This window comes from Mchenga conophoros, linkage group LG14 (assembly GCF_057382185.1).
Source record: "Mchenga conophoros isolate Kocher_MC1m ecotype Shallow Benthic linkage group LG14, M_conophoros_male_GT1.1, whole genome shotgun sequence".
Lineage (NCBI taxonomy): Eukaryota > Metazoa > Chordata > Actinopteri > Cichliformes > Cichlidae > Mchenga > Mchenga conophoros.
The window spans coordinates 27,804,375-27,831,713 of record NC_140539.1 but is presented as its reverse complement, the minus strand read 5'-3'; the positions used below and the strand labels follow the sequence as shown (position 1 = coordinate 27,831,713).

The 27,339-nt window shown below is 39.6% G+C and overlaps 1 protein-coding gene across 3 annotated transcripts in view; it reads left to right on the top strand.

Annotated features, from left to right (window-relative positions):
* Positions 1 to 12,191, top strand: part of cadm1b (cell adhesion molecule 1b) — a 165,155-nt gene extending 152,964 nt beyond the window's left edge. For all 3 annotated transcript variants that reach the window (XM_085243726.1, XM_085243723.1, XM_085243724.1), the window contains 2 exons: positions 8,299 to 8,427; positions 8,593 to 12,191. In XM_085243726.1, the coding sequence (XP_085099852.1) occupies positions 8,299 to 8,427; positions 8,593 to 8,711 (248 nt within the window). In that variant the 3' untranslated portion in view covers positions 8,712 to 12,191. The remainder of the gene's footprint in view (positions 1 to 8,298; positions 8,428 to 8,592) is intronic.
* The last annotated feature ends 15,148 nt before the right edge of the window (positions 12,192 to 27,339 follow it).

Below are 27,339 nucleotides of genomic sequence, written 5' to 3'. Positions count from 1 at the left end.
ATTTCAGTTTGAAAGAAGGAGAATGTTGTCTTCAGGATGGACAACCGACATTCACAGCATCACAGAAACAAAAAAAATTGTATGCATCTAGCATGCTGTCAGTGGGTGTATTTTTTGTGGGCAGAGGGTCAGAATTTATCCAGAATCTCCAGCTCTGGAGGAATAAAGGGAGTCTGTGGCGATAATGCTCCAGCTCGTCAGATGCTCAGAGATGATCCAAGGCAGGGACATCATATCCTGGCTAAGCCTCCAGTAACCCACCCCCTCCCTTTCCCCCAGCTTGCTGAGAGGAGCCAGAGGAAAGACATGGAACAGGGAATTATCTTGTAGACTTGATTGAACACACCCTATGTTTCAGCGTATCTGCAGTCCAGAGTAAATTGTTGTTTATCATGCTGCAGCAGAACCTCTGCTGATTAATCTGTAGGACCAAAGGAAAGGCGGGAAGGAGGTTGGGGTTCATTTTTTCTTTTTTGTTACCCATAATTTTACCGTTTCAGCTCGATATCCTCGCTGAAAATTGTTCTTAAGATTTGAGTTGATAAAAATGTTAATGCAGTCATGTGAGCTTAAACAGCACCAGCTTCTCCAGCTACATTCATGCTATAATAGCTTGTTGCTGGGTGTTGTTTAACCTGAAATGACCTGCAGACACTGTTTGGAGAGGAAAAAAATATTTAGGTTGCAAACGTGACTAGAATTATTCACTAAATAATAAATAATTTATGTAGGATTACAACACAATTAAACACAATATTTCTTTCGCTAACTAAACATGGCTTTGGGTTGTTATGAGTTAAAGGTGGATTTCTTAAGTCTTCATCCTTCTGGTTTATAGAAGGTGCAAAGCTGTAAATTAGCTGCCAATAAGCTTTGCAAGTAAACACCACACTGGCTTCTATACAGCACCCTTTGGACTTAATAATACTACTAACAATAATGTAGGTTTATTACGTGCTTGGCGAAGCTGTCAGGGATTTATAGATCTTTATGACTTTAACATGCAGCTGCACTGAATACAAACATGACTTCAGGGCCCGACCTGAACATGGGTTTGTCTGTTTTTTAGTGAATAAGTCACGCAATGTAATGCCAGACAGTATTATAGGAATCCATCTCTGGCAGGTTTTCAAGCATGTTTTCCAGCAGTTTAGTCATTGACAGGTTTTCCACTTCTGTTTAGTCTTGGGAGTCAAGTCTTAACTCCTGTACGCTATTGACTTCAACAAAGACTGTTAGGAGTGCATTTAGTATTCAGCATAATTAGTCATTAAACATTTACCAGCGTTGTTTTAACTCTCGCATGTATCATTTTTTTTCTTTGAAGTATTTCATTGGAAAAATTAAAGAATCATTTAGAAATGCTAATTAGGTTTTTCTCACGTTTGTTTACTCTGACTCCCATACGCAATTGTTTTTTTTCCCTTCTTGCCTTTTTTTATTTATTTAAAAGAGTTATTAGAAACAGAAAAAATATATATTTTAATGGTCCATTTTAATTGGTCTCCAGGGAAATGGTTAGTATGCCAACCCACCCTGAAGTTAAAAGGCTACCTCATGCCATGATAGATAGATAGATAGATAGATAGATAGGAGTGTTCTTGGCACATTAGGGTTTCAAGGCTGAATGTTATGTTTCTCACACTGTGTCTTTTGTGGCACCTCGCCTTGGTCAACTCTAGCAAACTCTAGCAAAAGAGAAAGGATTTGATTATTTTGTCAACCTTTTCCATTGCCTTGATCTTAACTGGGGTGAAAGCACACAAAACAGAAAGGATGAAGTGTCCATGGGTACTTCTTCCTATTGTGTGCAAAAAATTTGCCAGTCTCAAAAGATACAATAAACAGGGAGGTTAAGTTCAATGGCATAGCTTCCATTCAGCTTCAGTTTTTATTAGTTGCAGTCAGGCCTTCACTTGCATCTGAGCACCTCTGTTAAATGTCACTGTTGTATTGGTACATCTTCGAATCATTGTTTGGGTTATTACAAAAGACACGGGGAATCTATTTAGCGGGCGAGCATTGACATTGGAATTCAGCTGAGGACAATGTTGTGCTCTATTGACGGTCTGCTACAACAGCAATACAAAAAAATGATTTGGTGGAGATTGCCCACGTATGCTCATTTCATTACGTTCATTTCCTTTTCGAATGGCAACAAATACAAGAGCTGCGGATGTTAGCAGTTCAATGCAGTAAAAATGGCTATTGACAGTCCTTAAGTTTACTCTGCAGCAATGCTTCATTGTCCTGCCCTTGTCCTGGAAATAGTTACTCTGAGGCTCTATTCAGTGCAAGTGAAGGGGTTTTTTTGTCTGTATCAATGCACGAGAGTCATTGTTTCAATTATATCCATGTAATTACATCTATAAATTATAATGCGTGTGTGTGTTGGGTTGAAGCATGTGTGCTGAAATTCCTCATTATGTGAGTGGAAAACTATTAAAAGAAAAAGATGGGAAGGCTGAAATCATGTGTCCATGTAATCAGCCCGGTGACAGGCCTGCAGCTGTGATCTCTAACAGTGACAGTAGCAGTCAGATAGGATGCTCTGTTACTGACCAGAGAGGCAATTAGTCATTCCAGTACAGAGCTGGAAAGGTGCGACTGTAAAGCATGTGGTACTGGGAGTTCAGCGGAGCAGATTTCACCACCGTGCAGACACAGGCATCAGTTGCAAATCCTCTTTATTCCCCCATAAATCCCCACGGCTGTGCACATCCTGTCAGGACGCCTGTGTGGGCATGTCAGCACTCCCCGACCGAGCCGTGAGCAGAGCTGTGCTGGCTGTATGGACACCAGCCACATTACAGACATAATCAAATTCTACTTAATTCAAGTGAGGCCACAAAGGCTGCTTTAATAATACTGCCTGTCATTTGGAGGTTTTTTCCCTGCTCCTAGCACAGTCGAGTATTATATATATACTGAACATGTATGCCGGAAGGAATCACAATCTTGATCCTGGATGTGCTGGAGCAGTGAGTGACAAAGGCATCATCACGGCAATGTGGACGAATGATAGTAATATTACAGTAACACTTTATGAGGTAAATCTGCTCCTGCTCCTGTCAGAGATCAGGGTCAGACACAGATCAGCATTTCTGGAGAGGAAACCTTTGTACTGTTTATTTAACGTTGCTATTCTACAATGTTCTGCTTACTCAGTCTTTCATGTGAGCGACATACAACCTTACAGGATCACAAATGAGGTGTGTCCGTAATTTGTGACATGCATACAGGATTCATTGTTGGCAGGTTAAGTGCTGGCTGCAAGTAGGAAAAGAAGGTTTCCTAGTAATCACAAGGTAGCGCTTTCCACCTGCCTGCATGTCAAAACATCTTTAAGTAAACACTAAACTTGATTGGCTCCTGATATTTGGTACATGTGTGTTTGCATTAGTTAATAAAATGTGTATGAACTTTTTGGTTTCTTTTAATCAAGGTTGAATTATTCTGAAGCATTCAGCAGCTTGCTGGAATCATTTTTTTCAGTTTATTTCATTTGGAGATCTGCTCTGCAGGTGTTAAGCCATGAATTTAATTCACAAAAGGCCCTTTTGTAAAAGGTAGTAATGTTATTACACTTGCATTAGACTATTGTGTGAGAATGTGGTTTTTTAATCTTTTTACAGGGATCTTTAGTCAGGAAGCTCCTCATCAAGTGATGATGAGCCAAAAAATTAAACTTTTGTATAAGTGTGTCATTTTTAAATGGGTTAATCCAGCAATTCACTGTCTGGCACTTATCTATCCACAGGTGGCATTTGTTAAATTGCTGTTAAAGTCTCAAAAAAATCTTGAATTCACCTTTTGTGAACCCAAAAGAAGCCTTTTGGTTCCTTTCATCTGACTTAGACATGGCCACCAAATGTATGTAGCAAAGTAGCAAAGGCTGTTTATTGTCAGAAGCTGCTGGCATCACAGAGATAAGCACAAGGTGTCCTTTGGCACTGGTTCTTATAGGAAGGCTGGAGGTGTGTTGGTGGCTTTAGTCACAATTGTCTCAGCCAGGAGATTTTTCAAAGTCACTCACTGCATTTAGGGAGGTCTGTGCTTTGTTTTCAGTCAGCGATTAGCTTCAGTTTTAACCCTTTTTTTGATGATGTTCAGGCACCACAGCTAACCTGTGGTTTGAAGTAAATATCATCCAATGTTAGCCCAGCACTAAAAGAAATAACACTTCAAAATATGCTTCATGGCAAGGGGTCAAGCGCTCATGAATCGACACCAAAAGATACCTAGTATCTCTTTGACAAAATGGAAAAATTTGGTTTCCTCGGAGTGAAAACTGTGTGGTTTATTCTGACTTTTAGCCTCTGATTTGATTCCTTAAAAAACTTCCGAAAACACTGCAAAAAAAGCAAAAAGTAGCATCTTACCAGCAGACCTACCCTGCCTGATAATAGAGAAGAATTCTGAAGACAGAGTAGTGCTTCTCACAGGTACTGACCTTTCTGTTAGGAATTACCGTAAAATGCACTTCAGACATTTGTGTTGCACAGCATTATTTTGCTACTGTTTGATTATCTCCTTGCAAAAAGCTGCAGGCTTCATTATCTATTGTATGTATACTAAATTTAAGACCATGCTTTTGCAGAACATCCTCTGCAGTAAGCACAGAGAGATAAAAATAAAAACTAGTGTTGAGTAGTGTACTTAATGCAGGCAACATGAAATGCAACCAACCATAACAGCTGATACTGTAGGTATTATAGGATTTTTGGTTTCTCTCTGACATTTTTGTGATAGGTCTCGGTGCTTACTCTGGGCGAATTTTTCTACCTGTTAAATAAAAGTCTCCCTCGGTGTGCAGAGGCGGCTGAGACCCTGCATGTTTCCTGGTGGATGTGTCAAACGGAAGACAGCGGGGAGCAAGGTGAGGGCAGCAAGGTGTGGGGTGGGGAGTGAGCGAGGGAGGGGAGAGGAGACAGGACGGTTCGCAGGCCATTTAGTGGGTGCATGTTCATTAGCATGGAGCATGGGCTGTTCCCTCTCCTCGGGGAATGAGCCGCGCTATCTGACATCCTCGATACAGTAAACAAACTGCGCCTTGCACATCCCTGCTTCGCACACCCCAACGCACAGCAACGGCTTGCTCTGTGAAGACGAGTCCATTTTAAGGGAGCGCTCAACTGAAACACAACTTTTCTCATTAATTAGTTTCATTGTAGCTCCGCTGCTAAGATGTCCCGGTGCTAAGTGAACGCAGCTTAAATAAGGTGTTGTTTTTTAGGCCGAGATCTGCCCGCGTCGCTCGTCTTAGACCCTTCGACTCGACTTATTACGCCCTCGCAGCTTTAAGAAATTCTGAACTCTCCGCTCGTCTTTTATCAAAATCATTCAAGTTCAGAGCATGACTAGTGAGATTGATGGAAAATTGAGCTGCTCCCTCATGCAGCAAAGAACAGTGGAGCCATTCCCTCACCCGCCACTCCTCCATCAGTCCAAATGTGCACAGATATAGACTATTGATAAATGCCTCTGAACTATTCTGAGACTAGAAATTTAAAGGCTTCAAATTTTGCCATGTTCTTCTGTGGTGCACGGATAAATCTGGCTAAGTGCTAGACAGTGATACTCTCTGACACCTGAGGCAGCCACGTATTTCTCTGCATGGGGACACCGGGCGCCAATTTATCTCCAGACTTGTGTCTATTTCTGATGATTGAGCTCTATAACTTCCAGAAATGGCCTCTTAAATCAGACTGTATTTTACAGTGTGTGAACCCTCGCTGAAATTGCAGACAGTGTCTACTGTTTCATGGTGAAATAACTGTCTTAAAACATTTTTCAACATCGCTCACTCAAGGGGCAGCTACATCAGCTATCGAAGCGCTAGAAATATCCACGTAACGAGCTTGGTTCAACAGTGTAACACCACAAATGTATGCTTAGACAGAAGTGTGACTTTTCTAAACCTGCTCAGAAAATAGATTAGATATTTTTATTAATTAAACGACTGTTTTAAAGTCCCGAGCCAGCCCTAGTTTCTTTATATTTTATTTTCAATGAGCCAGATTTTCTAGTAATTTTATTAAAGTCTTGAGCGATCGTTCTCCAGACTTTCTGATGGTCTCACTCACCAAACTTAAGAGATGAATCACTGTTGTGTCTACATACAACAGACAACTTAGTTTCTAGCAGCCTGTCACAAAAATGCATAATTTGTTCCCATTTCTTAGTTAAATCTATGAAAAATGCAAAGATAGCACAGTATGACAGGATCAACAGTATATGACAGTGTTTGTGCACCAGTGATTCCTAATGAGACTTGGCATATCTCAGCGTGGTGTGCGCTGTGTCCTTAAAAACCTGGACAAACAGAGGGCAACAGAAGGAGTGGCGGGCCTAAACTCCCTACAGCAGATAAATAGTAAGTCGTGTCCTTAAGAAACAGAAAAAAATCCAGCAAAAACCTCACACAGGACCTGATACGTGCATCTGGCCCTTTTGGACACAGGGAGAAAGGCTAATGTCTTATACAGGCTAAGCTTACTCTTGAAGCCACTGAGGTGTTCGTTGGCGAGGGTGATGCGATGTCTCTGGTATGAATTAACTTATTAAACTTGATACAGTCCAATAACTTCAGCCGTACTCATCTTGTCCTTTAGATTCTTTAATTCCACGATTAACATAGCAGCGCAGGGGTTACAAACTATTTGCCTGCTTCTGATCAAAAACACATCTGCCACTAATTACGGTCACTCAAAAAGTGACCTCTAGCGGCATACATAAGGTATCAATCCAAAATTGGCTCCTACAGGTCTTATGGAGTGATGAATCCAACAGTTGACATTTTTGGTTGAAATCATGGTCAATATTTATGGAGGAAGTCAAGTGAGAGGTGCAACAGTGAGTCTGCAGCCAGCCCTGTCATGGTTTGGAGCATTTCAGCCAGAGGTATTGAGATATTCCTAAAACTGATGGAATTATGAATGCAGAAAAATATAGTCAGATTTTAATCCACCTGGAAAGTATCTGATTGACAACAGCTTCATTTTTCACACTGCCAATGTAGTAAAAGCATACTGGAATAGAAACACACAGTTGCACACTATCAATCACAGATTAGCCTCCCCGGAGTCTGGACCTCAACATCATTGAAGCAGTGTGGGATTAGAACAAAAAGTCAGCTAACATCCAAAGAAGAGCTTTGAATGTCATTCAAGAACCTGGAGATCTATTCCTGAGACTACTTAGAGAAATTAAAACAAAGTTAAGAATAAAGCTGTTGATACCAAATATTGACTTTCAAGCTTGTAGTAACAGTACAGAAACTATATTTCTGTCTTATGTTCGGTATTTGGATTTTTGTTTGCATGTTTCAGTAACTACTGCACCTATTTCATGCTATCCTAGCAAAATATAAAGAAATAAAGGGTGAGCTGAGACTTTTGCGAGATTCTTATTCACTCATTCTTTATCTATGCTGCCCTCATGTCTGTACATGTTACATTCAGGAGAGAGTTAACTTTAGTTAGCACAAAGAACAAGTTGCCGCAGAACTCAGAGAAGTAGCCTGGCACATAGTCCCTGTAAATTCACAGTACTTGAATTTGGTTAATTAGTGGAATTTTATTACCGTAGGCCACAGTAGCCCACCCCCAGCCCCTCATTTACAGGCTTTATGCTAAGTTACACTAACAGGCTGCAGCCTGTAGCTTGTTATTTACTATGCAGTCACAACAGTGATATTGATTTTCTCATCTAACTGTTGGCGAGAAAGCCCATCTGCCTATTCCCCCAAAATGTTAAACGTCAGTGTTAAATGTAATACGTGAATGGGTTTGAATTTGAATTAACAGGTGCTTAATTTTAAGGGGTTTTATAAAACAACCGCATTATAATGCCGCAGATACAGCCTGGAAGGATATTGGTGAGGAAAAATGAAACATTGCTCTGAGTAAAAAGCATCAGTTTGGTTATTAGCAGGCTGAATCAAACTAAACTGAAATGATTTATAGCTTATTTTAAGGATTTAAGCAACATATTGTGAACAGTTTACCTTCCTCTCTGGACCAGCTTGTGCTGCTTTATCATCTATTTTTCATTGGCAAATAACATAAGCTTACTTTTTTTTCCTCAGCAGCTTTTTCAAGAGTTTCCACTCTGTGGTTAGGTCATGCTAAAATGCTCTGAGACAAAACAAACCAATTTCGTTTATTTTGGCAGCCTAATGATATAATAGCCACAGCTTCCAGTGCTGTCCACGTCTCTGTGAAGGTATTAGTTTTGTTGCTGCCTGAGAGGGTTTGCTGATCATGAAATTATTTACGGTTATTGTCCTCTTTTTAGACTCCAGAGCCGGGGAGGGGGCACCGCAGAAAATTGACCACGCTGTCATCGGTGGAGTGGTTGCTGTGGTGATGTTTGCCATCCTCTGCGCGCTCATTGTTCTTGGTCGATACTTTGCCAGACACAAAGGTAAAGCACCGGCAGGGCAATCATACTTGATCATGAACACATCTTAAGCGTTCAAGTGGGTTTTTTTGTTGCTTTTTCTTTGTTGCCGATGGAGTACAATGGGACTGAAGTGAACAAGAGAGTGACGAGGCGGCATGCAACTAATTTGCGTGCGCTCTTTTGCAGGAACTTACTTCACGCATGAAGCCAAAGGGGCGGACGACGCAGCCGATGCGGATACGGCCATCATCAACGCGGAGGGGGGACACAACAACACAGACGAGAAGAAGGAGTATTATATTTAAACTGGACAGGCCAGGAGAGACGGGTGGGGATGCTGGTGGTTGTGATAGTGGTTGTGGTGGTGCTGTAGGAGCATTGTGTCTAACTCTGATTGGTTGAAGATGACTTAAAGGCAGGGAGGGCAATATTTAAAGAGAAGGAGAAGAAAGAAAAAGGCGGGAAAAGTTGGACTGACGTGGTGGCCAAGTGGTAAGAAGAAGAGGTGTTGCTGAGTGTCCTATTCGACCCTTCCTGGACAGCTGGGGCCTATTCTGTACAGTTCAGTTATTTTACAGACAATTTTGTGCCTTGTTCTCTTTCTTTTGTTTGTTTCGTTGTTTTCCCCTCACACGCCGGTTGAATTGGATTCGTTTTTTTGTCTTTTATCATGTACTCCACTTGATCTTTTGTTGCATTTGGCTTCGTCTATGTGTGCCGCAGCTAGCTTTGAGCTCATGTACCCAGATACAGCGTGATGAGCCTGCTCCTCAGTGCTTTTTTCTTTTTTTCTTTTTTTGGAGCAATCTACAGAGTTCATTAACTGGAATACGGTGTCAACACATTTCTCCCCGCTGGGTCAAAGTCCAACAGTGCCTGCAAGTTCATCAGAGGCCCCCCCTCCTCCCCACATTCCCTCGTACAGGCAGGTCTGATTGGGTTTCAAGTATTACAGCGCAGATTTCCCTCAGCCCCTTTGAGGTCAGGTTCACTGTGTTGATTACTTATATAACAGTCGTGAGTAATTTTGCTCATCATAGAATGTATTTGTACATGAAGGTGATGTAAAAGTGGCGGTACATACCATTTCGCACCAAACCACACAGTACAACCAATCTTTTGTGGTTTCTGATGATTAGTCGCTAAGAGGCTTTTGCCCAACTCCACCTACGATATCTCGGCAGCTGTAATGTGCCATGATATACAGTTCTAAGTTCTATATAGCCCTTTCTGTCATTTCTGATTGGGATACATAAATAATGAATCTATAATAGAGAGAGAATAACTCTACACAATGCCTTTTGCTAAGCTTCAGATAAGCTTGATGTCTCTATGATAAATAGAAAACTACAGCCAACAGCCAGCTAGCTTGAGACTTGGCTACCTTGAGCTTCACTGCAGCTTGTAAGTGTAGCTGATTCTACCCCTCTTCAGTAGTTATTGACCCAAAAGACTCTGTTTGCAGGTGTTATTATGGGTCAAACTTTACATTCACACATACACGCCTTACACAAAATAGGTCCTGCTACACTGATCGTAACATTTTATTTAATGGTATTCATTAGCTGTTGGTATACCCTGCCATGTGTCTGTTCGCTTTTGTTTTAAATATGACATTTGTCACCTTTTCATACCACCCACGTAGTCTACCTTGGACCAAATCTAATAATTATAGTGCGCTTATACAGTATACAGCAAGTATAGCTTGTGTAAAGCATAGAGCTTTGCAGTGAGCTTCTCGCTAAATAACTGACTTTATTTGATGGCACACTATATTGGCCAGTTAACTGGGAGATGTTAAAAGGCCTTGAGTTATTAATTTTCCAAGGTTTTACCCTTTTATTTGCCGTATCTAAGGGAAGAAAGAATGTTAGGCCTTCAGTGTTTCCTGCCCATGTAAAATATCCTGGCACGTCTCTGTCAATACAGCACGTGAACAAAAAATTCACAGCTTATTTTTATTTTTTTTTGCCCTTACCCATACACAAGTATTGCTGCAAATATGAATGAGTTATATTTTCTTGCTGTGTTTTTAGACATTTCACCTTTGATAACTTGCGAGGGCTCTTGGCCATACAAGTTATCAAAGATTTGCAGATAGCTTTAGACTTGGGGGAAAGATAATTTTCTTACTGTCATCCTGCAGCTACAAACCTTCACAGACGAAGTGTCTGCTGTTAGAAATTTCTCTCTTTTTGTTCGACAACACAAATCGGCAGTGTGCACACGGCGTGCGCTTCATCTCTGACTAGAAGAGGAAAATCCGTTTGGTAATTAGCGAGTGATTTCAGTGTATTGCCTAAAATAATGGAGGAAAAAAAAAATCTGTAAATGTATTATGAAAAAGGATAACCACTGCCTTAAACCCACCTCTTGATACTTATCATTATAAAGGAAAAGACTGAAGGACTTAATTTAGTGCCTTCTCCTTTGATTTTGAGGCATATGGTTAGTATCATACAGTATCCTCATGTACACTCTTACAGTATACCTTGTATATATCCGTCCTTTTTAACTTACAGGGCCAATACTCATCCCAGTCGTCTGTCCGCGCACCATAGAGCGGCATCACAATTACAACCTGCAGCATAAAAAAGCTGGAATGAGTTTAAAGCTGGAAAAGAAAAAAAGTATTGGCAGCTTCCACTGACTAGAATGTTGTATTCCAGGATATAGTACTTGTCTTAATTAATGACCACAAAAAAAGTGTTATTATCTCAGCTTCACTTCATTTATTATTTATTTGGATATTTTCAAGGACAAGGCTCTGTAGTACTGTATTATCAGAGAGGAATACTGTACTTAAAGCTATAATAAGCTACAATAAAAGTAACTTTTCTGGATTGTAGTTACAGTGTCATGGGAACAGTTATGTGCATGACCTTTTTGTTTTCTGGGATTTGATATTTATCTTAAATGGTGATTGCTGCTTTTAATGGGGCAACGTTAAAAGATCGCCGGAAGCATCGTTCTAATTCCGTTTTTGATTTTGTTATTTTGAAATACTTGATATTGAGTATGTTTGTTTTCACTCTCTCAGGTTCATGAGTGTTAATAGTTGTGTTTTTTTGCATCTCAGGTAGAATGCAAATTTATGGCCCCAAGTATATACTGTAGTACCACAGCTATTCGAAAAAGTAAAGAAACCACAGGATGTACATGTTTTTCTCAGTTGTACAAGTTTATGTGTTCTTAATATGGTGCACTGTTACAGTAAACGTTAATTATTTTGCATAGACCTAGTTCACAAAGAAAGAAAAACTAGATTTGTTAAGCAGACAAAAATGATGTACAGTCAGTGTCAACAAAATCACGATGATGTTCATGAAACCTCTTCTTCTTCTTCCTCCTCCACTGTAACATTTTGCTCATGCAGTATCGGTTATTTAGTAATTATAGGATGTGACCACAGACAGTCAATCAAGCATCTGTTTGCATTCATAGATGAAGATGGTGTATTTACTGTGACATGAAGTTTTATCAACGATCTGTAACGTCTTGGATATTTGGATGAACTTTATGTTTAAAGCCTGGGGCGGCGGCGTGGGGAAGGGTCGGGAGCAGGGTGGGTGGGTCGCTTGTTTTATAACCCCACAATGGTTGTTTATGTTGTTGAATCTTAAATTTCTCTCTATTCCCAGGTGGCATATTTTCTTTTGTGTAGTGAAGAGGATGTTTCTCATATGGCCATGCATATTTTGTATTGGTTCACGCCAACATTTTTACAAAAGGAAAAAAAAAATCAGAAGAGTACTTGTCTTAATAAAAAGATATCAATGTTTAAAGTGGTGTGCCGCTGTGACTTGATCAAAAAACATGGTTTCACTTTGTAGTCTTGTCCTGCTCGGAGACGGCGCTGAATTTATTAACTCGTATCTGTTGTCAAATTCACTCTGCCTGTTTACCATGCTGAATACATTAGCTGGATTGAACCTGCCTGCCTCATCCTGCGCTGCTGATACTCGTCAAACTCACAAAGGAAGAAAGGTCTCGCGTCGAGGCAAAAATACTGTACAGATGTAGATTCGTCGTGGGTGAGCAGCAGCAGTGGCAGCAATCTGATCTCCCATCAGTGACTGACACACGTGGCGTGGCACAGATAGAGGCGAGAAGTGTTTTAAATGACACGATGACTGACATCGACAGGCTTGGGGGCCCCTGTTAAGGGTTCCAGCTGAGCATGTGGATGTTAGTGATTTTGACAAATTGATAGGCATTTTGAGGAACAAGACCTTATTCATAACCATAAGCTATTTCTGTCATCATAATTCTGTCAGTGCCACCATTTCCCATTACTTTAAGTGATCCATCCCAGGTAAAGGTCAATAACATTATTCAAATTTTAATGGGAATAGTTTAACCTTACAAAACAGCCACTTTTCTCCCTTACTCATACAATCACTGCAATATAATGCTTCTCTCAAAGAACATTAGCCGTGTATTGATTTTTTTCTGTGTGAAATATAGCAGATTATGGGATTTTCTCCATATTTATTCTCGAGGTTAAGCCGTCTAAATTAAAGGCAGGTAGGGCGGCTTGCTGGTTGTCTTGGTGATGTTTCAGTTAGATGCTACTAATCCCATTTAAATGTTCAATTTTAATTTGGAATGACATGTTTAAGTGTAATTAGCACAATGGGGAAATTGAGAGTGAACGAATGTCTAAGCATGGCTTGTTTAGTTGGGTAATTGATTGATTGAGATTGATGGCATGTAGCACTTGGCATGGATGAGGTATAATTAAATGATGTGGGATTAAATAGTGGGTGAACAAAGGCAAATGCAACAGGCTGCACACTTGTCTCCCTGTAAATCACTCCTGTTTAGCACAAATACTTTGACTTTTTTTTGTCAGATTATTAGCAGGAGGACAAATCTAATCAGAACGGAAACCTTTCAATTGCATTTGTTTAATTCCTTATAAAGAGCTCAATATCTGTTTTATACTGCTGTACCATTTCTTCAGGTGACTCAGGCCATATATATATCTATATATAGATATATAGATATATATACTGTGGGCTGTATCAACCCTTTACATTCTGCAGGAAATTTGTTAGAACATCACAATTTTTCATCATGTTAAGATAAAATCATCACTATTAAATAATGCTGTCAAACAGTAGCGAATTCCCATGAGTCAATGCCCTTTGTACTAATTTCCTTAAAGGTTATGCAAACAGCATAGAAGGAAAATGTGGAATTTATGCAAGAGTCCGTATGTGCAATTATGTAGAGCAGGAGTAATTTTAAGCCCTTTAGAAGGAGACATGTTCTGATTTTAAACAGTTTTAGTGGATATTGTTATACTACTTGTTTTTTCATTTTCATTTTGGTCAATGGATAAACCATTTATTCATCATGCTAAATATTTCAGCTAATATTTTAGCTAATTGACGGCGCATTATCTCTTATCTTTTTCAGCCATTTACTGTATTAACAACTATCAACATAGCATTTAATGCAGTGTTTGGTCTACTGTGACTCATTTGTTTTCCCTCACTATGAAACACAACAAGCAGTGACTCAATATGTGAATATTTTATAGTCTTTCGATCAGAATTAACTTTTTTTTTCCTTTTCTTTTTTCTTTTAACTCAAATTAGCTGCAGAACTGTGGGTGATTTGGTGAATATAGCTGCAGAAGCTGGTGCTAAAGTATCTGGTTATAATGTAAATGGAAACACAAAATAAAAGATTAAAAAGTAATAAAGTGAGAAATGCAGGAATAATAAATAACCGGGGGAAAACATGTTTGAGGTGTGACTTAAAGAACGTGACTGACTTCACCACCTTGTCTTAACCATATACTGGATAGGTATTATACACCCCACTCCTCCCACTGAGGCAAATCCTGCCATTGTCATGTTGCAGACAGACATTCATGGTGTTCTTTGGCACCTGTGCCTTTGTACACCAGTGGCACCAATGCTGGGTGATGAGAGGTAATTGTACTCTTTTAAGAAGCAACAAAGTCTACATTATAGGGTCAAGACAGGAGAGTGCAATTCAAGGTTTTTATACTATGCTTTGCTTTTCTTCCACCTGCTGATTCCTTTTCTGTTCACTTCCTTTTCATTTGTTGGTAAAACGAAAACACAATCATTTGATTAGCTTTTTAAAACACACCCCATCCAAAACATGTGCTAAATTTATACTTACCCATTGTGTTTAAATGTGATGCCCAGGGGGTCTTTTACAAACTGCATATAACAAGCTGGGAGGGAGGGCCTGTTTAGTTATAGCCATATACCTTGTGTGTCACAGCACAGATGCCAAAGGGCACCTTGGTATTTGACGCTCTGTCAAAGAAAGCAGCCTGGTAATCCTTACACTTGTAATTTCGCCCGCTGGTGTATTTTTCCTGTTCTCCACAAACCGCAAGTGACTTTTTATCCAAGACCGTTTTAAATTTGTTGATTTTAATCATATAAAAGTACCCTAAAGTCACATTTTAACATTGTAACATTAAAGTAAATAATAACTCACATTGCAATATAAGAGCCTGTATTTATTCTAACGTTTTATACTTTCAGTTGCAGCATATATTTCAGATTTATGCACTGTTGTTGTGGTGACTGTCACTATGGGTAGTGTTGCTATAATAATAAGAAGAAAAAGACTGAGGAATATTTTATTTATCCCAAATGTCAGGTAATTACTATGTTACAGCAGACAGAACATAAAAGCAAGGTAGCTCAGAACAAACACCGCGGGAGGAGCTCAGTTAAAAGAAAACACAAAAAAACTGACGAGCTCAATGAGCTCAGATTTTAAATGGCATATAATAAGGAGCTTTAATTTAAAATTCATGCAGATATTGCAGTATAAGTAAAGATCTTCTGTATCTGTTCTTGTGGAAGCAGAGCTCAAACAGAGACAGTATTCAGCAGCAAGTCCACTGCGTGCTTCAGAGGGTCATCAGAATCCATTAAATATCCACATCCATTCACCACAGCCACAGTCACGTTGACGACCTCTACGTCAGCTGATGGAGGAATACGAACAGTGTGTCTATTCAAACCGGATTCAAACAGCAACAGCGATGACGAATTCCGCTCTTTGAGATGTATGGATGCTTTCCAGCAGCCATCAGTTCAATGTTCAGGCTAGAGAAATGTTCCTTCACAGCTACTGCAAACCCTCCACATTTCTACTTGCTTACACATTTCTTAATGTTGCTGTTTTTCAGTGATCATAATAAGCACTGGAATTGCGCCAAACAAGAGGCGACTGTATTCTTAAGACATCAATATGCGATTTAGTGTTTTCTGCTTTGTATAGAAGAGCAACGTTTTGCTTTTTAAGATAAGTAACATTGTAAAAGTTGCAGGAGAAAGCAGTGTGCAGGAGCCAAAATGCACAAAGTTACTCCACTGTATGCCAAATAGTTGGTAGAGCAAAAATAAATAAATAAATCAGCTGACTTCTACTGAAAATCTCTAATGTATATAACTTTTTTATGTTTTGGGGGAAATGCCAAGTCATACTCCATGAAACAGATGAGCTGGCTGTTTGAAACAATGGTGAAGGACAAGCACCTGAAGCCTGTGATAACCACAACACAATTATCTCCGACTGCTACAGTATGACCCAGAGAAATCTGCATTAATTAAAGCACACACAACCAGCCTGTTAATCCCGTATGAAAGTGTCAGAGAGAAGAGACTTGTGTTTGTGAGGTGATTAACTCCGAACCGGAAAGATGCTGCGAACAGCACTATAGGCTCTAATGTCAGCGATGTTGCTGCTTGATGTTTAATGCCCTGATACTTAATCAGAGATTGATGTTTACCAGAGGGAGGAAATGTGCTGGATGTTGATGTTGAAGTTTTAGGTGTTATTAATGAGAAAAAGCCATGAAAAAAAAGGGCCTTTCTTACCCTTCGCTCCCCCTCCCCCAAAAAGGTTAAGTGTTTCAGACAGGAAATCTGTAATTATCTGCTGAGCCTAAGCTTCAAGCAGCATCCTGTGAAGTTCCCTCAACCAAATCTCAAGGTGACTCCTCTCTGCAGAGGCACCAAGTTTTCTTTTGCTAAATTTACATTGATGTTCCGCTTCATAGCCACCACCCTGATACAATAAGCAAGGCAAACATTTCCCAATCTACTGCTCTTATCTTTTATTCTGCTATGTCTGCATGTAATCTTTCTATCATATTTAGTATTGTTGATGCATAATTAATTTTCATTTAAAGCAAATTCTTAATTTCTGATTATCTTTTAGAGATAGTCGGGTAAAAGAAATACCATTGTTGCCCTACAAAATTTATTTAGTCATCCAGCTCCTTTCATATACACTGCAATGCCTCTATGGATGTTTTTTTTTTTTATGCTTACGTTTTTGTGTGTGCGTTTCTGTTGTCAGCTTATGAAAGCGTTCTATTTTTGTGGGACAGCCTGCTACAGCCTAAAAAAAATGTCTGTACAAAGCCTTGAAGTCAGTCACATGGAGCTGGTGAGTTGCTGCAGGAACATTGCCACCTCAATTATTTATCACTGAGTCTATTTTTTCACTTATTAAATTAATTAGTTAGGTAATTAAAAGTTACATGTTTTAATTAAATTGGCATTGAATTCTAACACAGGGCCCCTACCTGAAAGAAAGGCATCGTGGGATGGAGTTCGTCAGCTTGAATGAGCTTGAGCTTAAATTCATTCCCATTTGGGAAGATGTGGATAAGTTTAAAAAAAAAAAAGAATTATCTGTTTCATGCTCTGTAACCATTTCAGTCACGGTCTTTGTGAACAGCATTTGGAGATAGTAGCACAGTGCATTGTCTTACAAATGCTAAGAGCAATGAGTGAAGCTGAAGAAAAAAGGGTTTAAAGTTTGAAAGATTTCGCAGAAAACTTCATGCCATAGATGTTCTGGTTGTGGACTTTAAAGGGGGGAGAACAGCATCCGTTATTTCAACTGTTACATACATAAATACATGTGTTAAAGGCAGCTTATTCAAAAGAAATCACTTTTAACAAGAGCTAGAGGGTACCCCTTACCTAGGGGCAAGCTCAAGGGCTGAAAAATGAATGCCAAAACCTGCAGTTCCTCTAATAGCCATTTGACGCTGGCTCTAAAAGCAGTTAATTTCTATAGTTTATAGCCTGGTTTTGGCTTCTGTTAATAGATGTGCCTTTATAATAACTCTAATTGGGGTGATGTTTTTTTTTAAATCAGAATTAATCAATTAAAATACATAGGAGCAGCTTTTGGAAGCTACCATGTCCATCCATCTCTAGAGATGGACATAAGCCTATTGTATGCATGTGGATAGAGACCATCCACGTACACCAAAGGCAGAGAAGAGAACTCCTAGTTGTTTCTGTGCACCTTCACACTCAAGATATAAAGGATCATTGCTGTGTTTTCTCATCTGAGTAAGTTTCCCCTTCACCAAAGAAACAAAAATATGATGGAAAGAGACACTATGACATCTAGATAAAACATCTCCTAAGCCTCATCTCCTAAACTGAAGTCAGGGGTCCAACATCCAAAAGTGTGCATGAACATGCTTAATGGCCCAATTACTTACTGTCAATAGATTAGCCATGCGACCTTCCCATGACAGCTGACAACAAGCTGGCTAAAAAGCAGTGGGTTATAAGCTTGAGTGTCCTAAAAGTCCCAAAAAAATTATCTCTAATAAACAGCTTGATTAAATCTTCAAACCATATGAGAGTTTATTCACTAAGTGTCCAAGTCCAACAATGTAAGTAATTGACTAATGCTAACCACAGCTAACACAAGCTAACAGCCGCTAAAAAAACAGCCACACTTGCCAACAGAAAAGTTCAAGATATCGTCAACTCACCTCAGTATTGCTGTCATTGGAAAGAAGTGAACTTAACTGACTCACTGCCTCCTGTCATAAAGATTAAATGGCCTGCATTTGTATAGCGCTTTTCTAGTCCATAGGACCCCAAAGCGCTTTACACTACATTCAGTCATTCACACACAGGCGATAGCAAGCTACATTGTAGCCACAGCTGCCCTGGGGCGCACTGACAGAGGCGAGGCTGCGGGACACAGGCGTCACCGGGCCCTCTGACCACCACCAGTAGGCAAACATGGGGTTAGTATCTTGCCCATGCAGCCTGGGATCGAACCACCGACCTTCTGATTAATGGCTGACCTGCTCTGCCACCTGAGCTACAGCTAGGGTTGCCAACTCCCTGAAAAATAAATAAGGGACACCTCGTGGCCAGGGCCGGGCGACCCAGTTGTCTTCACCCTTCCCAGTGTGGTGAATTTTCTAGCTCTTTTTTTGTGTGTGAAATTATTTTTTTAACCATTTGACTTGAATTTGATTTAAGTAGATGTGTATTCTTTGTGATATGAACACATGTGAAACAAATGATCATTTAGCCATTTATTTTTAGCTCAAAATGACAACATTAACACAGTAAAACAGGTCTCTTTCTTAAACAGAAGCCTGTCATGCTTAACTTTTGAGAATATAAGTAAATCTTTCTTTAAAAGAACTCTGTCCTGCTTAACTTAAAATAATAGAAAACAATAGAAATAAAAATATTCTTGTAACAGTGCACATTTAGTGCATTTAGTACAATTGGCTCAGTTGAGGTATTATTTCAGCTTTTCTAATGCTAATCAGCTGCTCCTGTTTGTAAACCCGCTTGTTCCCATGATTACGCATCATAACTCATCATCATTATTCATCTATGTATTACTTTTATGTATTAGTCATCAATTTGTTGTAATCATCTATCCTTGCAGTTGTTTATTACACAAAATAAGTTATATTATCACACTTCTGGCCACATAGCGCTGATATTCATTGCACATGCACATATTAACTTTTTCCAGCCAGGTGTTTTCCTTTTCCCATTCTTCCCTTTGTCTGAGGGGAACAAACATTGCTGCTCTAATGCTGGGCTTACACTGTGCGGTTTTAGGCCCATTTTGAGACGATTTTTGAGTGATCGGACCGATTTTGGCCTTCATCGTGCGTCGTGTAGTATACGTGGGGTAACGAGAAGTGATTAACACCTCACGACCAGCTCCCGATCATCAATCGCTCGTGAGGGTGTCACCACAGGGGCTCACTGCTCACGCGCAAACACGTAAACGTTGGTGTAAAAGATGGAGCAGCACGGCTGTGCAGCCTGTGATCTGGACACAAGCGACGGAGGCACAACTTGGAGAACTTTGGAAAGCTCATCCGAGCCTTTTCGATGTGGCCTCACAAAATGATCACGACCACAACAACCGTGAAAATAGTTGGATCGACACTGCTGCTCAGTCACAGCTGCCTGATCAATGTTTTTCATTAGCAATTTAGCAAAGTTGATGGTGGTGGTGTGTCTGTGTGAGTGAAAGACAGAGAGAGAGAGCGACAGATTTTCTGTTATAACCTTCATTTTATGGAGGCACAGTGTGAGCACTCAGTTCGCATCAGAGCATCGGGCGGTATAGTGTGAGACCTGCACCGTGACCTACCAACGTCTAACCCCTGCGAGTCAATCGTGCAGTTTGAGCAGGAGCTGAATAACGCGACTGAAAAAAATCGCACAGTGTCTGCCCAGCTTTAGGTGTACTGTCGTCCGAGACTTGCACCGCAGTGTCGGCGTTTGTTTCCCTGTTGGCCATGCTTCTTGTTGTGGTCATCTGTTGTCTTCCGGTATTTTCTCTGTAAGCGACCTTTCCTCGACCAATGAGATGAGCGGTAATCTGAATTGTTATACTCGAATTGTCATAAGTGTGCTGTCAGCTCATTGGTCACAAAGCAGGAGAGGGGCTGGGAATTATGTTTTCAAACAAAGTGTTAATTCCATAAACATTTATAGACTACTTTTGATTCTCACTGTATTACGGGACAAAGTGCGTCCCTTATTAGCTCAATACGGGACGTGTACTTTTGTTTCTAAATACGGGACGATTCCGTTTTTTAAGGGACGGTTGGCAACCCTAGCTACAGCCACCCCCAACAAAATAGACTTGTTAGCTGAGGTAAACAGCAGACTGACTGCTGACCCTCACTACAGCTGAACAGCAGCAGTTGTTGGTTCCTTAGTGAGCTTTTTTAATGGGATATCTGACTAATACTACAATAATACTACTCTGTGCTGTATGATCATTCCAGAAGTTTGTGCTCAAGTTTTAGTGAGTAAACCTATGGGATTTTAGCATTCTTTTTGTAGCACTAATTGTGTGTGTGTGTCTGTGTGATGCACTCTACTTTATGGATATGTAACAAACCTTGATATAGTTAGCCATGTCTGAAATAAAAACAATGTCACATGGCTCCAAAAAAAGCCAACATGTCAGTAGCCAAAAATCTAATAGTTATGTTTCAAAATGTAAATCCAAGCCCAGTAGTTCATGTCATGGTGGAATTGAATTCAGGACCTTCTTGCTGTGTGGCAACAGTGCTAACCACCGTGCCACCGTGCTGCCCAATATCCCCAAGTCTAACATTGTATTTTATAGAAAGGCAAAATTGGCATTTAAATAAAAAAATGATTTTTTTAATGTGTGTCAGTTAGAAGGATTAATATTTTCTTTGCTCCATGATCGCGAAGACCAAATAGCTAAAATGTTATATATATATATATACACACATATATATATATATATATATATATATATATGTATTCCCTAGAATTAGAGTTAGAGTTAGTGTTGGGTCCTCACGAATGATGATGACGGTTATGTTTGTGCACTTTTGTCCTTATATTAATAATTGTCATTTAGCATGGCAAGTTTATAAACAAGCTGAGCTATGGTTGAAGATTTAGCCACTGCCTTAATTGTTTAGTACAGCAAACTCGCTAACTAAAATAATTCATTATCAGAAGTGAAAAGTAAAGAAACACAAAGGCGGGCAGCTCTACATAAAGGGTTTGAAGTTTGAGGTGCTTAGTGATACTGCACAACTGGTGTCTGAACTGCAAAACCTTCCTTTTAATCATCGTTAGGCTCGCTGCAGCTAATCATCACAAAACAAACAACAACAAATCATTTAGATGTGCATCTAAAATTTTCATGGATCTGCAAACTAATTGTATTTTTTTCCTACAGCCCCATTTGAATAAAGAACCTCCCATTAAATGAGATATTTATTAAATAATCCAAAATATACAGTTTAAGGTGGTTTACTCCCAATGAAATCAAGAGAATTCCACTAGAGACCAACTGTTTTTAGGTGGTTGGCTTAAAGAGTACTCCATGATGATTTAAGATAAGCTGCTGTCTTATTTTTGTGGTCTAACAAACTGTTATGTGGATCCCCCCCCACTCCACCCAAAAGTCACATGCTTTTGTGGTATCTTTTCTACTTTAGCGAGGTAAGATGTCAGCAACAGTAGTTATTCTGGCTTGGCAGCGCAGATTAAAAGTGAGTGGATAAAAAGGTTCACAGACAAATACAGAGAAATGTTTGGAATTCGTTTCCTTTGTTCAGCTGTGCAAAGGATTTAGCTTTCGGTTGGTGAAACATTGCTGAGAAGAGCTGTTTATATAGTTGGTCTGTGCGGTCATCGCTACACGTCTACGCTGAGAACTATGTTGACACAACAGTTGAGATCGCACACATACTGTGTGACAAACTACCACAAGATGAGGGAAGCCATCATCTAAGGCATAATTCTTGTGCTATCACTGGGTATTCATTTTAAGACATGAAAGCCTGAGCTTGAGATGTCTCGGCACCCAGCATTAGTGCACTCTTACCAAGTCATTGTGATGTGAACAAAGAAAATGGAGCTAGTGAAACAAGAAAAATGTGTACAGGAAAGAACAAAAGAGACAAGTTAATGGAAACAAGATGGAACACTTTTTTTTTCTTCACTTAATTAGTGTTTTGAGGAATAGTAGCAGCACAACGAACAATGCGTTTTTTTCGAGAGTTTTATTTTAAACCTTGAGTAATTATAGCAAACGTGAACACACTCCAGTTACATAGATAATTACCTGTAAACACATCATTAAGTCCTTTATATCTCCAGTCAGGGTAGTTTGCCACTTCCTGCACCACATGTAATAACAGCATTTTGTTGTTTGGGGTAATTTTCTACATTTCTGAGTTAAGGCGCTCTATGTCTCAATTATTTACCTTTAATTAATTGCAAAAAATATTTTATATTAAGGCTTTGTGAACTGTGTGCCAACCTTTAATGTAGGAATAAGGTTTTGAAAACAAGGTCTCCACATATTGAATGTGATATCATGTAAGTTATGTGGGAAAAATAAACAGCAGAGGGAGGCATAATGTAGTTAGTTTACTTTTAACCATATTACATGTTACGTAAGAATTTCGCTGGTTGCTGGAACCTGAAAAACAAAACCCTTTGCCTGCCCCGCCTCAAAGCCTATTTGATTTGGTCCACTTTAAGAAAGGGCATGTCAGAAAGATAAATTATACCCAAGCATGCTTTGTTTCTTAATGTAGAAATTAAATTCAGCTTTTAAATGTATAAATTAAATGGTTATGAAATTGCAGGAGGTGGAGCCCGGAGCACTGCAGGCTCCTGTTTCTGCTTTGCTAAATGACTGCATGGATGGAATTACTCTTGTGCACAGCTATAGATTTTTTTTCTACGAGGTCTTCAACATGCATGTCATGATATATATCTGACTTACAGTCACCGACCAACCATAACTTACCAGAAGTGAGGTATGTCCACCTGTGGCAGTGGAACAATAACAGTAACCATGCAACTAAGCGTGAGCATGCTTTGCTGGATTTTTATCTGATGGTTACACTGAATGCTCCTTGATCCAGATGGTGGCCTTTATTTTTCTTCTTTTCTGATGAATAAAACCTTTTCCTCAGCAGCGCAGAACCTGTTGACTTATTTGTCTTTTGTCCCCATTTCCTCATTAGTGACGCCTTATGAGTTTAAAATCTGTTGAATTCAAAATCATCGAACTGTAATCACTAGTGCACAGATATGCTCCATAATAATAGATATATCGCTTACAGATAAACGCCCCAAGTGGATTCACATGGCTAAAGCTTACTCAACTAGTGGTTACCTTTTGAACCAGCCGTACTGCCTTGGATAATTACGTTCTGTTTCTCAGGCTATTATTCATCAGTTAAAGGTCAAGAGCATTGTTTGCAACACAAACTGCGCCTTGCATTGTATGGGCCAGCACGCAGTCTTCCAGTTGCTTAGTCGCTTTTGATATGCATGTGAATGTCAAATTAGAGAACTAAGCCCTAACAGGCAGCCATTACTGCAAGTGAGGAGCATTTGTGTAAACCTGAGGTCTAATCACTTATTCAATCACTAAGCATTGTCCCTGCTCCCCTCCACCCTGCCACCACTACTCCGTCTAAAAAGCGTCTGATTTTCATTTTCTAAAACCATGGATACACTTGAATAAAATATATATTTCTGCCCAAAGCCAGGGCCTAATTGGTTATCTGAAGTACTAACAAGGTTCTCTTGGCTGCTTTAATTAAACGCGAATCCATTGTCATGTTAACTAGTTAATTAAGTGAGACGAAGATGATCTCTAAGAACTTTCTCTTATCAGATGAAATACTCTGGGTTTTGCTAACAAGTATACAAAATGTTCAGTACACTGGTGATTATGGAAGCGTCTCCCAATCAGCGAGATGCTGAAAACACAACAGAAACCCAAAGTCGGATCTGCGACGCTCATCTCCAAACTGTCGCCAAGAAGGACAAGGTGGCACCGAGCCAGAATGGCAGAACGCGGATCAGATGTTCCTCTGTTGCACGAACAAGGGAAAGCACCCGAAACTGATGTTTTAGCTTAGAGTAAGATCAGGTGCTGCTTTATGTGCTCACTAAAACATCTATTTTAAGGCAGAATTCCAGGCCATCACACACACACTGCTATCTATATACAGAGAGCAGGTTTTTAACCCTCTCGAGGCAGGCGTTGCCGATTTGCAACAGTTAAAAACTAACAACCTGATTACCCCACATACATATTTTATGAGTTTTTTTTTACTCAGAAGTACCACTGCAGGACTTGGTTGTGCATTAGCAATAAAAAGTTTAGTTTGAGCCTGAGTGGGTTAAAAGACAATGCGTCTTTATACATATTCACAAAAAGGGAAAAAAAAACTTCTCCGTTATTTAGGCTGATGATATGTATTCATAAATAAGCCCCAGCTGGATGCATATCTTTCTAAAAGGAGGGTTGTTGTTTTTTTTTTGGTTTGTTTTGAAGTGGATGCTCCTACTGCAGTGTTTTGCTATTTAAATATGCTCTGCACTTCACCGTCAAGATCCATCAAAGAAACAATGAGGAAGTGAACATTCATAAAGTTCCAATAATGTTTTGTAATGGAACATTACACTGTAATGAACAACCAAAAATGGTTCTTTATGGAGCCACTAAAGTGCTGTGAACCAGAGAAACGCAGCTCCTGCCATGTGCTATATTACTAATAGATCTGCTGACTGCAGTCACAGTCAGAACCATTAAGGATTTTAAATTGTTCGCTCAGAATGTAAAGAGTCTGTAGTGCACAATTTTGTTCAACTCTGAAGAGTCGTCTTCCTAAGAGTAGTGGGTAACTATTATCCTGCAGATCACCTGCCCCTGGAGAGGTGAGAGTCCTTTCACCTTGCACCTGCTGGCGTTTGGCACCACACGCCTCACACATTCCATCTCTGCATCTGGACTCCACCAGATGTTCTTGAATAATTTCTCATACAGGTGAAAGTTCCTTCCCTTCGCAGCTGAACCTCAGCTTCTTCTGCCTCTTTCTTCCAATTCGGGTACATCGAGACATGCTCATGCAATTTCCCCTCTGATATATATATATATATATATATATATATATATATATATATATATATATATATATATATATATATATATATATATATATATATATACACGTGTGTGTGTGTGTATTTTGCACTTGAAAGCCTTCACTGCAATGAGGGGCGGTGAAAAGTTCGAGGGAGGGACACTAGAAAGGCCCCCTCTTTTTTCCCCACTCATTTCATTTGTCCCCATGCTGAAAAATAAGACTTTAACCTGATCCTGAAGGGGAGCATGCCTCAGATGCATCACAATGTCCAAAAAGCAGATGGCAGTCTAGCAGGGCAACAATTCTTTCTCTCAAAAGCTGAATAATACATGCATATCTTGCTATGATCCAGCGAATTCAATAGCCTATAGAAAAGGATTGCTCTCAACGTAAACCATTTTGCTAGAGGCCGTGCGCCTTCCTCAGGTCCGGTCTCCCATAAATAATTTGACTTCAACCTTCACATGCATAAAAATTGCAACTTGTTGGTTATGAAAGAGAACAGTGAGGATGCACTTTGAATGCCAATGTGGCGATGAATAAACAATGGCTCGCTGCTCCAGGAGCAATGCAGAGCTGCCAGGAGACATTGCCTAGAGTCCGCAGGCTCTCTTAATGGTTTTTGCCAAAGACCGAGCCTTTCAGTCAGCTGTGAATGGGAGGCTGTTTTGATCTGGTGGGGAACACTTTAATAATTTCTAACAATGCAACAATTCCCCAGACACTTTGGACAACCTTGGCTGATTCCCTCTGATTATTCTACTGCCCTCAACTCTCTTTAAACCATGGCTTAAATGGGCTTTCTGTGGCTACAAGCTTAAGGTATATAAGTATAGTATCACACTCGCTTTTAAAGCTCGTCTTCTACAGCTAATTACGCTACTACAGCTAACTGGAAGAGCATATCTTTGTCAATAAATGAGCTCTTTACACATTTCTACATCACATCCAGGTATTTTTCTTTAACAACCTGCACAGTTATTCAAAAGCAATACAAGCAATAAAATAGTCAGGATCCTCTGCAGTGTTTCTGAGCAGATATGAGATGTCTGAGAAGCAAATCAAAGTCTGTGATCTCCCCTGAATGCAGTAGGAGCTTATGTTGTTTCTGCAGTGCTGCAGTGCCACCTGGTGGTGAGCACACGCCACTGTTAAAACTGCTCCAAGCTCTGTGACTCTCAGCCTGAGGATCAGAATAAGAAAGATGGAATAAATACATATTTATTTAAATAACTGCATTATTTATTCACAGCATTTTAGAAATTGATTTATAACATCACATTTCTTGATTTCTTCACATCTCAGATCTTTTAAAAAAGTAGATAGTTAGTAGACTATTTGACTAACGACGCTTCATATTGTATTTCCATAATGCCTGCTTAACTGAACAGAAAAGCTTTGAAATTCCCCAGTTTGCTTAAGAACACTATTGACACAAAATGTTGTTTTGACTATTAAACCTGGAGGGATGAAGTTTCATGTTTCATAGTCTATTAGCTCAAATCCTGGAATGCTTTTTTTTTTAGTGCTCCAGTAGTTTCTTTCTCCAAACCCAGCCTGCTGATTCATAACGGAGTCACAGCTTATAACCCAAATTCCTGGGAAACTGACTTTACACATAAAATGTCAATTTGGAAGTCATTTATATGTCGTAAACCTTTTGTGACTCAGCAAAATCTTGTAAATGGCACCAAAACCAGACTTTGCTTTCAGTGAAAAACTAAAAGTATGAAAACAAGAAAAACAAAAAGGTCAGGAAGTGTTTAGCTAGAAAGACGTGAGCTTACCAGACCTCTGTAGCCTCACCCTCTAATGGATGCATTGTAGAGAAACACCTGTTACACTGGTGCACATCTACACATTTTGTTTTAGACTGGTTTTTTTGTGTTTGCCTGTCTCTTAGAAACAAAAACATAAGTGCCAAGTATGAACCGTAGGCCAATTTAGACCTCAAAAGCATTTTTTAAGGTAACAATTAGTGGTAAAAATTTACAAAAAGGCATATCTCGTAGCAAGCAGAATTGTTTTTCCAACACTGTAGAGACCCCTAGAAATTAATTAGTTTAGATGAAAGCCATTAAAGTGTGTTCTTCGACAGCACTGCGGCCTATTGTTGCATTGTGGGTAATGTAGGTGCCATGTATTGATAAATAGCACGAAGAAAGTAATATCTC